Consider the following 18,527-nt stretch of genomic DNA (forward strand, 5'->3'; position numbering starts at 1 on the left):
CAATAGATCACCCATCAATATTTTACGATATTTAATCGTAAAAACTGATTCATACCCAACATAAAATTTAAATTTCTTTTGGAGCCATATATAATATAAAGGGGGTATGTATAAATACTTGTCGGCTCTCAAATATTCTCATTTTCGTCAAATCATGTATTCATTGGGATCAGTAAATTTCTGATTTACTACAGGTGATGATTATAAATCAAATGAGAATGAAGACAACTATATCGATAACCATTTCTCTCTCGAATGGTTATTATGATATAATTAACCTTTATCTCATTTGATTTCTAAACATGATCTCTATTATTGTCTCATTTAGTGTCTCAATTTGATATCCATTTCAACGGATATTCAAATTCAATAAATTTTTCGAGACATGATAAAAAGTAGTGTTTTATTTATGGAAAAATATAGTAGTGGCTCTTCTGGAGCTTTCAATCACTTAAACACTACAACAGATTGTGTTTGTCTCTCTCATTGGAATATAGTGTATATAGTAGCACTTATTAATGAGACACATATCATTGTCACCATAATTCTTATGGGACAAATATCATCACCATAATTTTTTTTTGATCCCAAATATTTAACATTCATTTCTTCTTCAGGAAGAAAAGCTAATTACTATCATAAATTAAATCAAGCATCATACACCTTCAGGGTGTTTAAAGAAATTGGCCATGTGAAGATGCGATTATAATTTTGATTTGTCAAATGTACTTCGGGACATTTATCTTTAGGACCTTTATTTTCTTGTCCTTATCATTATTATCCCACTTCAAGTGGTAACTTTTTCTCTTGTCATGGTAAAATATATATTTACCAAAATCATAGTCATGGCAACAACCATAACTAATAAATTGAAATTTAGTCGGATTCACTTCTGGGAATGGACTAGAATTAGCATGCAATAAGTACAAAATACTTCTCAAAATTTCTCTCAATATTGCTACTACAGGAGCATATTCGAGAAATCAATTGTGGAGAGTATTATTTTTAATATATCTTATGAGTAAAATTTTCTCAACACCATTTCAACTGAGAATTAATTCTGAAAATTGCATAATTATGTTTTTGTAGCCACAGGTAAATTTATCATATCAGGCTTTTGAAATAATGACCATCTTCTAGTGGTCAAATATTTTCGTTAAACAACGACCATCTTCAGGTGGTCGAATCTTTTTCTTTAAGTATTTCAAAGGACAAGTAGATCCTCAAATATAATTGATTTTTTATAATAACATCTCCAAAACTGAATGCATCAGAATATAATTATTTATAACAAATAATTATAAAGATAAATAAGTAAAATTAAAAGGAGAAATATTACCTTAAAGATGTCAAACAATATATGTTTGTGTTTAGTGATTGCTCAACAGTAGGTACTTGTATTTTGCGATAATTCAAATATTAGCCATAAGAAATTGAAATAAGTTTTTTGAGTTAGAAATTTACCTCAGAATTTTCTTGAAGAAATATGGACAGAATTTCGACAAAATCTTGTACTTCACCTTTGTTCAAGGTAGAGCCCCCGTTTTCACCTTTTGCTCAAAAGTAGAGATTTCGTGCTGATAACGTGTTATAAAACTAATAAAGTAAGCTATTATAATATCAAGTGAAATATTGGAGAACATTAGAGAAATGGAGAGTGATATTCTTATATTCCAATGAATACAAAAGTCCTTCCAAAGGATGTCAATGTACCTCTATATATAGGTACTACAAGATTAAAGGTACATCAATTCTATTAAACACCCACTATTACAAGAATATGAAGAAACCTATGAAACGGTTCTTCCACTACATGAATAGATTTATGGATTGTAACTTCTATACATAATATAGCCATAAATCATGAATTAATCCTCTTGGGAATACAAAGGGACATTCACATTTTAGTTGTTTCATAACAAAACAATATTATTAACATAGAAGAGCTATAGAGCTCTAGTCGAGGTTGCTAGCCAGTGCGCAAGAGCAACATTATTGTACCTACAAACTTTGACCATCTATATCATCTAAAATAGGCCTAAGATAAACTGGCGCATTAGATAAATTCATAAAGTACTGGAACAACAAGACGGAGTCCGTCTTAATGGGAATCCAAAGATTGACCGATACCATACATGTATTTAAGAGTAGGGGTGTGGGCAAGTCAAACCGTTCGCGAGTAACTTGCAAACGGTTTGGTCAAAAGATTAGCTGGAACTCGATTTGACTGAGTTCAAGTTGCTCGTTTCATGTAACGAATCGAGTTTGAGCTTCAGTAGTAATTATGCGAATACTTGATGAGTTTAATCGAGTATTTATATTATTTATATATTTTATATTTTAATTATAGAATGACTATTATGGGTTTGTATTTTAATAAATTTACATGAAATAATGTTTAGTAAAAACAAGTGATGGATGGCAAAATGGTAATCTGATAAATCTAAAACGTAAACAATTAAAAACAAAAAAAACCCCAGCTCGAGTTTGAGTAGTTCGAACTTGATAAGGCTTGCAGTTCACTTGAGTTCAAACGAGTAGAATTTGAGCTCAATTTCTATTATGTTGAGTCGAATTCAAGGTCAAATTTATATACTTGTTTGAGTTCGAGTAGCACCGATAATAATCGAATTCGAGCTCGAGCATGGTACTACTCAAGCTTGACTCGGCTCAATAGCAACTCTATTTAAGAGCATGAAGATAAGCCAATGCTTCTTGCTTGCAATGAGGATAAACACATGTGTCTTCATTGCCTGCTGATGCATTCTCAGTCCAGAACCATCATTGATTGATAAAACCGTGCAATTGATGAGAGCAGTTGCTTTACATTGCTGATCATGATGCTCAGCAGGCTTAAAATGCAAAGAGAGGCTGCCAAGAACCACCCTCTGCCCGGGACCAACCTTGACAACACGATCCCGGTCATCCCAGCCATTTTGAATTGGCAGTTTGAGATGTAAAAACATTCCTATCAAGAGTTCAAACATCCAATCCCTAAATTCTTATTAAATTTTTTTTGTTATAAATTTGAACTTACCACTTAGAGTGACTTCCATAGATTACACACAGCGTGTTAAAGGTCAATTTTATTTTTTTTTGAAAAAAAAAAATAAGTTTGGGTTTTGCTTCAATTGTAGAGATAACCAATTAAAAGTACAAATTTGGTAACTTTCACTCAAAAAGAAAAAAAAAATTGGCACTTGGATCTCACAAACTAAAAATGACAGTCTTGCATTAAGAATTAAAAGGATCCCTAACTATACATTACAACTTTCCAGTTCCAAATTCTGATATATTTTCTTTTCAAATAAGTCGTAATGAATTAAAAATTCTTTGTCTGAGTCATAGATGACCACTTAGAATTTGGTAATGGTAAAGAAATTCAATTCAACTAGGGGTTACGATCTCAAAATTAAAAGAACACAGTTAAAATTTGAGAATCCATGAAGAGTTTATGAATTTTCCCTTTTCGATTGAACAACTCTGCTCTAAGTTTTTTACTTACTGCTCTCCTTTTTGGTAAATAGAGTCCCTAAAACGGAATATCAAAGGATTTGTTATATGTATATATATATGTACTATTTATGCTCTAACATATCAGTACAAAAGATAGAGTTCTCTTTTACTCTGAAATCTGCTGCAGTTTTTTAAGTATACTTTCTAAAAAAGCATGCTTAAATGCATCAATGCTGATGATACACCTTAGCTAGTAATTAACGTGTCTACAAAATTTAATGAGTAAAATGCAATTTTGGTACCGAAACTTTGACCATTGAGCGATTTTGGTACCGAAACTTTGGACGAGATCAAATTTGATATCCAATGTTATAATATGAAGTGTACATTTGGTACCCTTGACAAATTTTTCCAAATTTATACTGAAAAAATTCATGTGCTATCACGTGCCCAGCAACAAAATCGTGAAAAAACTTCCATGAATTTAATTGAAGGGTCTTCAAATTGTTGCTTCAAGCTTTTCATGTGACACTAAATTTCAAAAAAAAAAAAAAATTACGATTTTATGGTTGAATCCATAAAGTCTCGATTGAAATAAGGGTCTCAAAGTTTCTTTTTTTTCCTTTCAATTAGAGGGTATTAAGAGGAAAGGGGAGTTTTGAGCGTGTTTGATTAGCTTGATTAGATATTTTCTTAGGATAAGCTATTTTGTCCTTAAATGAGTGATCCATGGTCTATTAGTACTGGATTAGCAGTTTTTTAAATTTTTTTAAAATTTTGCAATCGGAGACACGCCAGTATGTAATTTTTTTTTTCCAATTAGAATTTAGAAAAATCCGTCAAGTGTACCATATATGCATAATATTGTAACATTGGGTACCAAATTTGTTTTCATCCAAAATTTGGATACCATAATTGGTCAAGGGTCAAAGTTTGAGTATCAAAACTGCATTTTTCTCAAATTTAATTGATACAAGTACTCAAGATAATCATAAAAATACTCCATTTTATACGTTTTCACTGTACGCACTGCCGTAGTACTGATTCGTAATCTTCTGAAAATTTTAGCCAACATCAAATAACGTACTTTGAAGAGCAAAGAGAAATATATGATATACTAAATGTTACATAAACGTAACACGAGAAAAACAAGTAATATAATCGCATAGCAGCCGAAAGCTGCATATATATATATATATATACTACATGGTTCTCTCCTGATTTACTTATCTTAAATCAGAATCCCAAAAAACAACCTTATGTATAGGATTTACTACACAAAAATACAGTATTAAATCATTGACGCAGAAATAAGCTTATGGTGGCAGAAGGATCAGGTGTAGTCACGGTTAAATCAACTATGCAGCAGCTAATGGTGCTAGGGCCAAATGCATGTTCCCAGCCATGCTCTCGTCCAATCACTGGTGTCCAGAAGAAGATTATATGCTAAAGACAGATTTGCTAGCTTGGGGATTGAATGTTGATCCTGCATGTAGGATTTGTTTAAGGCAGCAAAATCACTTGATTTTTTTTTTCATGTCTTTTTGCAGGTGTCAATCGAAAACTATTCAAAAAAAATGCCTGGAATACAGGGTAATAGATTCTTGGGAGTAGGACTTAAAGTGGATGGTTCGATATTGTTCTGGTCCTTCCTTCGTCACTTGTTAGGACTTGGGAGAATGGCTTTTGCTGTCATAGTATACCATATCTTGAGGTGCAAAAATCAACAGCAATGTCAAGGGGTAGACTTGTAGTTCCTTCACCTAGGGGTGGCAATCGGGTCGAATTCGTGTTGACGGGTCGGATTGAGATCCATGTATAACAGAAAATCTGTTGACCCGAACCTGACCCGCCAACCGGAAACGGGTCAGGATATCGACACGAACCCGAAAATTTCGGGTTGGCGGGTAGGCGGGTCGACCCGAAATGACCCGAAACTTAATTTTAATTTATTAATTTACCACTATAATTTCTAATAAAATCAATTTCTCACAAAACTAATTACATAATCAAGTAATAAAAATTTAAATAAATAATTCCAAACCAAATCTAAAATAAATTAAACACCGTAAAAGTGTTTTATCTCAAACCAAATATAAATTAAATTAAATCAGTATAAAAGTAAAAAATAATATAATATATTATTTGTCCAAAAATAATAATTTCAACTTCACACAAGTTAAATAAATTCATTTAGGATTAAGTAATTAATGCCTTTGAAAAAAAGGAATAACTTAGTTTAGTTAGATAAAATAATTTTTATATTTATTAAATTATTTTTAATTCGTAAACGGGTCATATCGGGTCACCTCGAAATCGACCTATTTTCTTTTCGGGTTCATCGGGTTCAACCCGATTCTGACCCAAACCCCTGAAACTTCAACTCAAACCCATTAATTTCGTGTTAGGTTCGTGTCGTATTTTCAGGTCGTGTCGGAAATTGCCACCCCTACCTTCACCTTCTCAGGTGATTGACGTGAACATGTATGCAAAGATCTAAGGGGCATCACCATGGGTTGGCATAGATGGTAGATAATAGAGCTCTGTTTTGAGCTGAAAGCCCCACTTTCTAATTTGTTAGCATAGTTTTGTTCATGGTTGCCTGATTTGTATTTCCTTATTTTCATTTGTATATTGCTAAGGTGTAATTCTTCTCTTGTGTACACTTACTTGAGTATCAATATCAAAAGATACTATAAAGCTTAAAAAGAAAACATAAAAAAGCTATTTTTAATTTAATTTTTGTGTGTGTGTGTATGTATGTATATAACATATTAATATCTATAGATAAAGTTAGTAAAACGTTTACGTAAGGTGATATTAAGCTTGTTATTTGCTTTAGTACTTTTTACTTTATCGAAAATTGTTAGAAAAATACTATTGTCATTTTTTGTTTTCAAATTAGTCAATAATTCAATACTTAATCAAAATTATTAAGAAGAGCTAATATGCTTTATTTTTAAATTTAGAGGAAGAAAATAGGCATTAAATCAAATCTCACTTGTTTTTTAGCAATAAAATGATAATAATAGTAAACTATAGATAATTTGAGTAACAAAAGAGCAGCAGTATCATTACATTTTACTTTTTCTTTTCCGGAATTAAGATATGTAAGGTTGGCTAGTGTTCATGGGGAGCAAACTGTATGGTTCAGGGTGATTAAGTATGACTGTCCCCAAAGCTTGGAGGGACAACATGTGATTAAGCCCTAAAGCTTGCTGCCAAATGTTGAGATATTCTTTTTTTTTTTTCCTTTTTTGAAGAAATTTTTAATTCAATGAGTTGTAGGACATTTGTGATGTACTTAATTTTTTTTAACCTTTTCACCTCTCCTTACATCTTTCTCGCCCTCAACTATCAAACACAAGATTTGAATCATAAACCAGTAGCATCGAAGACTCTAAGAGCCTTCCTTTGGTAAAATAAATTAATCTTTTGGCCTTAGGTTTTGAGAATTCCAACGTTAGGATTCACCAGCATTCATTATAACATCTCCTTTCGCCCTTCTCATCCTCAATTGTCTTTTACCTTTCTTCATACATTTCTCACCCTCAATTACTATACACAGAATTTGAATCTTGAATTGGCACTAGAAAATACTTTAAAACCCTCTCCTAATTAGCTAAAGTAAAGTCTTATAGCCTTAGGTTTCAAGAATTCTAACCTTAGGATTCACTAACATTCATCATAACGCAGGATTCAAAGTTGGCCAGTTAACAACTATTCCTGTATTCCAGGAGCATGTCAAGGCACGAAGTAAGACTGGCATAGAGGCCGATTATCACGCTTTCATGGGAACGAAGACTACATATGCAGTCCTATATTCCATTTTGACTGTCGACCTATGTTTTCAGAACCGGACCGGGTATCGACTTGGCCGAGGTCAGGGGTCAGAGGTCAATGGGTTCGACCGGGGGTCGATAGGGGCCAAATCGGATGACGTCATAAATAAAAATTATTTAAAAATTAAAATATTATATATAAAATATCTAATAATATATTAATATTAATATTAATAAAGGTATATTCATATATATTTGATGTTTCAAATATATTTAACAAGAAAATACAAAGAAATTAGAACAATCAAGTAGCAAATTATGTTATTTAATAAATATTAACAAGTTTAGAATTAAAATTATGAATTTAATTGAAAAATAACATCAAATTTTAGGATAATATTTATAAAGTATGAAATATTTGAGGTCTATTAATAAGTTTTAACAATTTAGGGGGCCAAAACATAATATTGAAAAGATTGAGTTTTTTTTTAAAAAAATGCCCATTGAATCGGAAAAACCGGTTTTTTCCCGGTCAAACCCGGTTTTTGACCGGCTTTGACCGAGCTTTAAATTTTCGGTTTTTTACCATGACTCGGACCGGACACTTGGCCGGTTCCCCGTTCGATCGGTTCGACCGGCTATTCCGGTCCGAGTTTCAAAACAGAGCTGTCGACGCCTGGTATGTTGTGTGTGTACATGGGAATAGATAAAATTTTAGGTCGATTATGATCAACTATTTGACATGTTTAGTAATTGGTTCAGAACCAACGAAAAAACTTTATATGAACATATAAAGATCTCACTTGATTCTATTTCACATGCCGCATAAATAATTATGGTCATGACCTACCTAAATCTTCTCCAGAAACAGAGTTGTAACCTAATATTACGCAAGTTATACTAGCGATTAACGAACCAGTATTCTTTTGTATATTTGAGTTTGCCCCTACACCAAATTCCAAACTACCCTATATATTCTTGGCTTTACAATTTGCTAAAAACAACTTAAGAGTGATGGGAGTTGGGAGATCTTTACAATGGTGAATTCTAGCCCTAAAACATTAACAAGTACGGAACTTGATCCCCTAGTCACAATTCGACGGCCAAGTTAGTAAACATCATAAGAAAGATGAACATTGGAGTGGTGGCAAAGTAGTAGTTCTTATACGTTTCTCTTGAACCTCCATTTCCATCTCTATACAATCCACAAACATATGGTCTTTGTTTAGATTGTATTTTTTGCAGAAAAATTTTACGAGTTTTCGTGAGAATATTTCTTATCATATTTCTCAATCACCTTTTTTATCACACAAACATCATATCTTAAATAAAATGCTAGTACAATATATTTTTCTACAAAAACTCCCAAAAAAAATTACAATCTAAACAGGCTGTTATGTGAGACTGAGACATGCAAAACATATACATGGAATTCACACTAGTTCACAACATCATGGTACTAGGGCCAAGTCTGGGCCTAAATCTCCCGCTTTTGCGTCGGGCTGAGAATTTCAATCCAAATGTAGCCAGGCCTTTTTCAGGATAAAATCTCGACCCAAATCGGAAAGGGCTGGGCATTATGCTACCCTGGGATGATTGTAATGGGGTTGTGAAACAAAAGGAGAATAATTGTAATGGGCATCTTAAGTTCTAAGTTTGTTTGGATCTGGATTGCAATTATTGTGGAATTCTTTATTTTTTTTGTTTTTTGAGAATAGTGCCATAATACATTTTTCAATTACCTCTCCTCCTCACGCACAAACATTTCAAAAAAAAAAAAAAAAATGTTACAGTGTTACTTATTTCAAAAGTTCTCAAAAATTACAATACAAAAGGGCTCTTTTGTGGAAAAAAATTAAAACATTCTTGATACTTTTCCAAAATAATTTATCATCTCACACAAACTAGATCTTAAAAAAAGTGTATTATTTTTTAAAAAAATGCTAAATGTAATATAAACAAAAACTAATTAATTTTCAACTAATAAAACATTCAAGGAATGGTTCGATTGGATGGTAAATTAAGAGGTAATTTAAGTAGAAGATTATGAATTCAAATTCCTCTAGTTACAATTTATATACAATGGCATTATACAATAATAATAACAATAACAATTGTTAATTTATATACAATAATAATAATAATAATTAAACATTCACTTTCACAAAAAGCCCAAATTTCAATCAACTTTGGGGCCTTGGCGTTTAGATAATGCAAATCAGACACAATCATATGCACGATAAAAAAGCCATTTAGGTGGCTGGCCGACCTACCCATCACGTGAACGGACCCGGATTAAAGGGCGCTGTGGAGCCCAGAGTGGACCCCACAATCCTCTCACAGGACACATCATCATAACAACTCAATCAATCTCATCCATCCAATCACGCCAAACTTCATCTCAGCCGTTGATCTCGCTACCCCACAAACCCTCAAATCAAGGGCAACATGCGTCGATGGGCCCCACCATGAAACCCATCGACTAGTCAGCCAACACCTGCACACGTCTTATCCTTACCCGACTCTGACCGCCTAGGATGAATGTACAACTGGTACTCCACGGAGTACAACTCTCGATGCACATTTAATAAAAACAATAATTATTTTTGGTTGTCGATAAAGCTTCTGGAGAGTCAATCAGTGGGCGGGCTTGGTCGACTCCGAACCTGAGGTTTGGTATCCAAACCTTATAGGCTCGGACAGCTCGGCTACAAATATGCCGGTCTCGAGCTGAAAAATCTTCATACGGGGCCCGGTTGGTTTCGTGCTCTCTCGTGGATATTTTGCTCTACTCGGAAGGTACTGACTGCTTTGCAATTTCGCTTTGCAAATTCATTTTTCATTTGGAATTTGAATTTCGAATTTCAGTTGTTTAGATCTGATCGATGATGAATTTCTGCTATTTTTTCCGGATTTTTTTTTGGATGGAAGTGGGGAATGTTCGATGAAGTTGAGTATAGAGTCAACTGATGTCAAGTGTGTTTGAAAATTGCTGATGAACTTAATTGTGGTGAGGTAAATCGGTTTAGATTATCAGATTTGCTGAGATAGGATGAAAATGACGAGTCACTAGGTAGATCGGCGGTTGATGAATTGTTAGGTAACTGATATTGGACTATCAACGGTTTCGATGAATAATTAAGGTTTTCGAAGTATTGGAAGAATATCCGTTGGAAGTTGAAAAGAATAGAAATTTTCTTTTTCTTTTTTTTTTTTTTGCTTTTTAATGCGTTTGTGCTTCCAAATAGTAGTTATGGAAATCAAATATATTCTTCCTTTCCTGTGAATTTCTGTGTTTAATATTATATGGTAGTTTTAATGGTTATGATGCGTCAAATGAGTGGAAGATTTGTCTCTGGAGAAAAATAAGGGAAATATTTGCAATTTTGTTGTCGATCCTCTTGGGGGTGGTATTTTAGATATTTTATTTTGATGTTCTACATGTTTTTGTTCTAGTCTTGTTTATGAGAGAAGGTCTGCAGTTTCCTTTAATTACATGTACTGTATGCAGTGGCTGACTTACTTTTTTAATCTTGTATTTCAGGTTCTTCTATAAGGAAATCAAGAAAGATAATTGCAGATTGAAAGTGGAAAAAATGGCATTAGTGTCCGGAGGAAGGTCAACTCTAAACCCAAATGCGCCTTTGTACATCCCTGCTTGCATGCGCCAAGTGGAGGACTTCTCCCAAGAGTGGTGGAACTTGGTGACTACCTCCACTTGGTTCCGTGACTATTGGCTCAGTCAGAACCATGTTGAGGATTTCTTTGGCAGTGAAGATGATGGGTATGATTATGAAGATACTGATGTTGTTGATCTGCTGCCGGATAATATTGATCTTGGCATGGATGAGGACGACTTGACCATGGAAGCTCAGTTTGAGGAGTTCCTCCGCTCATCTGAAACTGGACAGGGTTACATGTCAGTGTTCTCTGCTGATAAAGGAATGCCTGCAAATGGTACGAATTCTGTCTCTCTTAGTTTTCATCAAAGGATACCTCAAAAATTGCATCTTAATCTATTGCTTGCATCAAGGTTGTGTAATTTGTTCCAGTTAAATGTCTTTTTACAGACATTCATAAATTACCATTTTGAGTTCTGGCGGATAGTTGAGGGTCCTGTTCATTATAGCTTGAAATTGTTAGAAATAATTGTACTGTTTAGGGCATTTAATAAGTAGAAAAATCAGCTGAAAGTGATAAAATGATGTTAGAGATTGATAATGTAAACTAACAAAATTTCGAGTCTAATTCGGTGAAGCATATATGCATATAGTAGTCATATATTTTCAATTTAAGGTGGCAGGTGGTTTATCTATGGTTCCTCATCTTTCTTGTTTTGTATGACAGGTTTTTCAAGTGACTCTGGGGCACTGATAAAGAATTTCAAGTTGTCAATGGAGAAAGGGAGCAGGTCTCCTGCAGAACAAGCTAAGTTCCTGGAGAAGCCTGCAAAGTTCATTAGCCCAAAATGCAGCCCTCGCCGGATCCAGCAGCCCCGCTGAAATGCTAGATTGTTAGATGCTAGTTGGCCGTTAGTCGGCCAAGAGCCCTTCTGCTTTATGTAACTTTCTGTATAGAGCAAGGTTGCATTTCCTGTATCTTTGCCTTGTTCATATTCTGACATCATTTCCTTAGTGTAACCATAAACAAGCTTCCAGAAAATGTAAAAAAGAGGTTTCCATCTTCAAACAGGAAAAGTAAAAAAAAAAAGAGAGTTATTTTAGTTGAATGTCATTATCTTATTGCAATGGTTGCTCGTTTGGACGTCGATTGCGAGAATTGATTGACACGCCTTGTGCCATCGTGTCTCTTGCCTTTGGGGGTTTTAGTTCTAATGTAATCATGTTACCGAACTGCGCAAGGAAAATGGGTTTTTGCTTTTCCTGATAAATCAGCTGATTGGCGTATGAAACAGCTGATTTGCTTCGGTTCTAATACCACTGATTAGTCTTATATTTTTGTAGGTTTTTTTCATCCTTGTACGTATTTGGCGACCGAACAAGTCGCTTGCTGGGGCCGAAGTAAAATAAAGCTTTGGTCGCCTAATAATGCCAAAATAATTTTGGTGGCCGGCCAGATCGCTGGTTAAAGTAAAACTAGGCTGCTAACATCAGAAGAAGATGCATCCAAGATGACAAAATTGCGAGGACGGCAAGAGAGAATTTTTGCTTGTGTGAGGCCCCGAATTATATATGATTTTGATTCGATAAAATTCCACAAATGCAGAATCGTACGGTGAACTAAACAACTACCACCATCTATACCAAGAATCATCCCATCGTTTCGACAAAAAAAAAAAAAAAAAAAAATCTATACCAAGGATCAGCGAAGGATTTACTTTCTTTTTCATGTGTTGCACGGTTGCATTACATGCTACTTCTGATCATGGACAACTTACGAAGTTTAAATAAAATAAACCTATAATCTCAGGAAATTGCATTAGATTCCTACAAGTAGCAGAGCTTAATTCTATATCTGGTGGGAGCATCATCCTTGAGAGGCACATACAACAATGTCGTTGATTCCAATATGAAAGTTGTATTCCGTACAGTAAGAGCGGAAAGGCTCGTAATCCATGTATCAAAAATCAATTCTGTACGGTAGGCTGCTGAAATACTCGTTTTTACTGGTGACTGCTTTCATTTGTGGAACTACTTAACGCTGGCACGATCAGAAATCTGGTTTTATATTGGTAAGAAATTCAATATCCTCTTCTGCAGATGTCCTGCTATATTGCTCGTATTTGTTCTTCCATCCTCAAGCTGAAACAAAAAATTTTAATCACATGTGATACTAGTTTCTTGATGCTCTTTCCGCACATGGGCTTCTAGTTTAGTCTGATTACCAACTGCATCTGATATAGCCTTTGGTAGCCAAAACCCAGGTCTCTCAAGAAAAGGAGCCCTGTCAAGAACCAAAGGTTCTCGCAAGGTGATCTCAATGCCATCATATGTCCAGAGTGTTAAATTGGCTTCACCTTTCAAACCCAAAGAAAACCAACCTAAGCCAGCCACCGCAATATCAATGCTGTTCACGTCCCAGCTTGTTCCAGACACTTTAACTTCTTTCCTGACCCATTTGCCCAATTGAGGAACTCCTACTTCACCAATAGGTGGCTGAAAGAGTAGTAAAAGTGTGTTACACCTAATTCCTTCCTCCAACTCCACTTTTCGGATGAGGAGAGTAAATGTGCTTAACATTGAAAATACTGGCAAGCATTGTAGAACATTTTGAATTTGGCATTTGAGGAAGCAATATCTTTGAAGTAGAACAGAAACCTCTGTAGATATGAGAAAATCAAACAAAGAAGTTGTCTACATTTATTCAACATTGAATAATGTAAAACAGCAAAATATTGCTATTATAGAAAGGGTTTTTTTTTTGGGGGGGTGGGGAAGTTGCATATAGCTAACGCACATCGGCTGCACTTTTTCAAGCAGAGGAAGGTAGGAAATTAAATATTGGGAATGAATTCTTTTCATTTTTAACTTTCTTGAGAGGTATTATTTACCCATTTCCGTCATCAACTTTAGATTATATGCCATAGTTGTATCATATCTTTCGTTTTTTGAAACAAAGCCTAAAATAATCATAAGTGACACAGATGCTTCTAAGAGAGTCTAAAGAGCATTGGTGTTTATACCCAGTTAAAATTTTCAACATCTGAGGACCTCCATATGCTTAAATTTTGGTGATGAATCTTTTATAGAACATAAATTGGACAACAGTCTAGATTTTGGGTATAACTAAAAAGACCAAATGATTTTCACAACATGTGTATCGTTTAGATACATCATCCTTTTACATTGTTCCACTTCCACTGGACTGGAATAAAGGGTGTTTACAACTTAATTCTAATTCATCTGAGAGGTCTGAGAGGCAATCTAGTAGAATGAACACGGCACATACCCAAGTACCAACATGGATATCTATATATGTTCGTCTTCCCAATAGGCCAATAACCCAAAAGGAGGAATTATACCAAAACTTGATTCAGACTAAATTTATAATATTCATGAGTTCTGTAGTTAAGGAGCCTTCACAGCAACAAATGTGATAAAGATGGTGTATATAAGTTGGTGCATTACCTGTAGCCTGACTCCCCCATGCTTGATCTTGATCTCATCAGCATTTTCCGTCTTTCCTAAATGGAGAGAAACATTTGCAGATGCCCAGACAGTGACATAGATTGTCTCTACAGAAGACTGGATAAGATCTAGTCTTGCTAAGGCACCAACATGTACAGTCTGACCTGCCTGGAATATTAACAAATTCCATTAAAGCCAACAAAAAATTGTTTCTCCAAAGAGAAAACAATCTTGAAAATAAACCGACATCTACGGTCTGGCATTTCCACATAGCAATACTCAAATGTATTTGCATAACAAAGGCAAAATGCTCGCTAGGGGAAAAAAAAAGAGAAAAAACTATCTACAGTTCAAGATAAACAATAATATACACACATGGCGTCTGCCACCAAAAGTTGGAAGAATCAAACTGAAACAACAGAGAAAAGAATTAATCCATGGATGTAACGGAATTATGAACTTATGTATTGCAACTATAACTATTTATATTACTCTCTTCCCCAGCTTGGACTACTAAAGCAACTTTTCTAGCCATCATTCAATTAGAGCCAGTAAGAGAAGATGCTTTATTGGGTGGAAGAACAAAAAGTGAGTTCTTTTGGATCTCATGGACATATAAAACCTCAACATTACTCCATCCTCAAGACCAAATTCTCAGCAACTATCAAACAAAATCAGATTAGATCATGTCAAAGAGGAATAGTGGCAAGACCTCACCTACTGCTTTGTCTTACATTAATCATCAGTTTCCCATTACGTTTTCAATAGAAAAAAGTATTCAATTAATTTAGTGGCCTCAAAAACCCCTATTTATGCCAATGTGCCAGAACTAATCAACTGCATCTAAGTATTGGAATAAGGATGAGGGTTTCTATCCATAACTCTAACATCTAAGAACCTCCTTGACGCGTGTTTGTACTGAAACAGACAGAATTTTTTTATAAGCTTTGGCATGCAAATAAGAGTAATGCCCTGCCTTGATCCTATAGCTTCGAGGTTGAAGCTCCTTCCGTATCTCAACCATTTTTTGCTCCTCCCTGTTTAATCTCATGGACATGAGATATGGATGTAGCAGGCCTGGTGTATCATACATTTTTGCTTTGGCAGATAATATTCCCCCAATCCTCAATATCCCCAGTGTTGTCCCAGGAACAGCAGCTTCAGTAAGCTTTGTAACTTTTACTCCTCCTTTTCTAGCAAATGAATTAATCAATGTCGACTTCCCAGCATTCTGAGCTCCAATTACCCAGACGTTCCCTCTTGGTCCAGCCAACTCCTTAATAAATGCCAGCAAATTCCTCACTCCCAGGTCCTTACGAGCACTAACTAGATAAACCCCACTCAGCTTAGGTGCTCCATTTGCCTTGGCACGGTGACGGACCCATCTATCTAACCTTGCTGGGGAAATCTGCGATGGAAGAAGATCAACCTTCGTAGCCACCAAAACAAGCTTCTTGTTAGACTTGAAACCATCTCTGCTTCCTTCCAGAGCCTTGAACAAAGACTTTGCTGCTCGCTTAGGAAATGAACCATCAAAATCAACACAATCAACCACCATAACCACAACCGTAGCATCAGCAACGCCTGTGGGCTTTATTAACCTGGTAGTTACCAACCTATCAAAATCAAAATCCGGTATCAAATTCTCAGCTACTTGATTCTTAACCTGCCCATAATTCCTTAAAGAATGACATCGAGCACATACTGTCACCTCCTCTTTGTCCTTCCGAGCTTCCCTATTCATCCTTTTTCTCTCTGCTTTCGACAACTTTATCTTCTTCCCCTTCTCCACAACCTCTTCCGTAATGTTACCATAACCAACACCAGCTGGACCAAACCCATCCAACTCCTTTAACTCATCATCTTCTTTCTCAAATTCGTTTTCCAACTCTTCCAAATCCCAATCAACCCCATCTGCACCCTGAAATCTTCCTTCAACCCCATCATCACTCCCTTCTAATTGCCCTTCAATGCCATCCTCAAATTCCTCATCCTCCTCGTCAAAATCATCAAATTCATCATCCATTAAACCCCCCGAATCCTCCTCATCCTCATCCCCTATGACCTCACTAAGTTCCACCTTCTTTTTCTTATAAAAACCAGGAAGATTAGGGTCCTTATCTTGCATGAAAACTCCACAACCAGGGCAAATAGGCTCATAACTCTCATCCTGATCTCTTCCTTCACTCAAAATCAACCTCCCTTCACCTTTCCTATGACCTTTTCCACTATCTTTCTGTGTTTTCTTGATTGTTGTCGATTGACTACACCTAATTTCACAACTACTCCTGCTGCTTTTCTTACTCAGACCTGTAAAGAAATTATTTTTCCAAGTGGGTTTTGGCTAATACGTACAAACTACAGTAATTTAAGCAGAATGTAAAAGAAAGAAGTAGACAAGAAATCACATACCTGTGACAAATCGAGGCCTTGCAAAACCATTTGAACAAATAGAGTTCTTTACATACAATTTAACGTTGAAATTACAAACAGCTGAATATAGAGGTGGTGCATATGGCAAAACTGCTGCCATTTTTGTTCAGTGCTTTGCTTTCTTCTAGCCCAGAAGAGATTTCTTCCGCTAAACCCCTGAGATGCTGGAGTCTGGACCCTTTTTTGCTTTTTCTTTTTCCTTCTGCTTTGTTATTAAAATCTTTTTTAGGCATAGTAATGCGGAACTCGGGTTCCTTTTTTTTCCCCTCCGAAAAAATGATTATGCAATCTGCATATCTAATCCGACTGCAATATTTTATTGCCAGGATAATTTGCATAGCCACGGCTGACCAAAGCTTGAAATGATGAATAAATGGTCAATTTCGTCCCCAAATCTTTTCATTAGTATGGATTTAATTCCTAAGTTTTATTTTTAGCCAATTTGATATGTGACTTTATTTTGCAGCTCTAATGTAAGACTTCTGCGACAGCACCACCACCTAAAATCAATCTAAATTGAAATTGATCAATTAAATAGGAGAATTTTGAAAACATCATTAATGAAACAGTAATAAATCAAGTAAATCGCGTAAAAAATCATAATATTAAATTTTTAAAAAGTTTCACTTAGTAATTTTTTACATGATTTAAAAGTTTTACCCGATAATTTTTTACACTATTTACTTTTTTTTATTATAGTTTTTATGAGTGATGTTCTTATAATATCTCTACTTAGTTAGTCAATTAGAATTTAGATTGGTTTTAAATAGTGATGCCATCATAGAGGTCCTTAAATAGATTTGCAAAACAAGTTCAAGTATCAAATTAGTTAGAAATAAAAGTAAGGGACTAAATCAATGTGAGTAAAAGATTGTACATTTTCTCTCAAATGATTGTTCTTTTTGAAATGGTACATTTGCCAATGCACACGGTACAAGCATTATATGAAGATTTGGTCCGCATGATATTAGATTGGTAAGTATAAGTTCCCGTGTAAAATTACCAATATGCCACATATCTATCCCACTTCCGTCGCCTGTTATTTTAATTGCAAATTTGCAACACCTAATTCTCTCTGATTTTCGTGAATTAATTTAGCAAAACTAGTCTCTATTGCTGCATTTGACCATAAATGACAACTCAGTTTAATCCTGTTCTCTGGTAATTGAAGATTTGGTAAAGCTAAACTAAAGAACTTGCTTATGCAGTTTTTATATTTTAAAGATTAATCATATTCATGACCTCCTAATGATAAGGAACTTCATAGAATTTTGTAAAAGTGAAAAAAAATGGTTTTCACACCATGGTATTGGTAGCACATTAGTCTAGTCATATACTTAAAATATTTTATATTTTAGATTCACACTTCAATATGGCAAGATTCACTATTGATTTACCTTATATTTTTATTCATAAAGATTAACCCCCCAAAAATATCAATTGCTCCTTTGGAAATTCTTTGTCAGAAGGCAAAAAAAAAAAAAAAACCAATTTTTAGACCTTAGAAACATTTAAAAAGCCCATATGGAAATTCTCTTAGTGTCCCTCAATCTATAATAATATTTCCCTTTCAATTCATATATTGTATTATTGGTTCCTTTAGTTTGACTTCTAAAAGGTCAAAAGTATTTGATTTTTGAGAGCCTCAAATGTCATAATAATACAATTTGTTGGAGAATGAAATTCAAAAGGATATTAATTTGTCTTTTGAGGGCTAAACTATAAATTCAAAGTGGTTTAAGTACTTATTCCCTTAGGAATTTTTTCT

The 18,527-nt window shown here is 34.7% G+C and overlaps 2 protein-coding genes across 3 annotated transcripts; one reads left to right on the forward strand and one right to left on the reverse strand.

The window, feature by feature from the left end:
- Window positions 1-9,879: 9,879 nt before the first annotated feature.
- Window positions 9,880-11,967, forward strand: LOC113696994 (protein EARLY RESPONSIVE TO DEHYDRATION 15-like). Its single transcript, XM_027216387.2, has 3 exons — window positions 9,880-10,037; window positions 10,783-11,195; window positions 11,586-11,967. Exons 2-3 carry the CDS (start codon window positions 10,835-10,837, stop codon window positions 11,738-11,740), a joined length of 516 nt encoding a protein of 171 aa, XP_027072188.1. The 5' UTR covers window positions 9,880-10,037; window positions 10,783-10,834; the 3' UTR covers window positions 11,741-11,967.
- Window positions 11,968-12,560: 593 nt separating this feature from the next.
- Window positions 12,561-17,127, reverse strand: LOC113697306 (GTP-binding protein BRASSINAZOLE INSENSITIVE PALE GREEN 2, chloroplastic-like). Of its 2 annotated transcripts, none has more exons than XM_027216879.2 (4): window positions 16,739-17,122; window positions 15,303-16,636; window positions 14,327-14,494; window positions 12,561-13,354 (listed from the first exon to the last, which is right to left on the reverse strand). In XM_027216879.2, exons 1-4 carry the CDS (start codon window positions 16,857-16,859, stop codon window positions 13,016-13,018), a joined length of 1,962 nt encoding a protein of 653 aa, XP_027072680.1. In that variant the 5' UTR covers window positions 16,860-17,122; the 3' UTR covers window positions 12,561-13,015. The 2 variants fall into 2 exon arrangements, with proteins under 2 accessions (XP_027072680.1, XP_027072681.1); XM_027216880.2 differs by having other exon boundaries at window positions 13,316-13,518; window positions 16,739-17,127.
- Window positions 17,128-18,527: the final 1,400 nt, after the last annotated feature.

This window comes from Coffea arabica, chromosome 6e, assembly GCF_036785885.1.
Source record: "Coffea arabica cultivar ET-39 chromosome 6e, Coffea Arabica ET-39 HiFi, whole genome shotgun sequence".
Lineage (NCBI taxonomy): Eukaryota > Viridiplantae > Streptophyta > Magnoliopsida > Gentianales > Rubiaceae > Coffea > Coffea arabica.

Coding starts and splice junctions, on each gene's coding strand:
- LOC113697306 (XM_027216879.2), bottom strand. CDS start 16,859: ATGGCAGCAGTTTTGCCATATGCACCACCTCTATATTCAGCTGTTTGT. Junction 16,637..16,738: donor AAGGCCTCGATTTGTCACAG/GTATGTGATTTC, acceptor ATTTCTTTACAG/GTCTGAGTAAGAAAAGCAGC. Junction 13,355..14,326: donor ATGGGGGAGTCAGGCTACAG/GTAATGCACCAA, acceptor CTACTCTTTCAG/CCACCTATTGGTGAAGTAGG.
- LOC113696994 (XM_027216387.2), top strand. CDS start 10,835: ATGGCATTAGTGTCCGGAGGAAGGTCAACTCTAAACCCAAATGCGCCT. Junction 11,196..11,585: donor TAAAGGAATGCCTGCAAATG/GTACGAATTCTG, acceptor TTTGTATGACAG/GTTTTTCAAGTGACTCTGGG.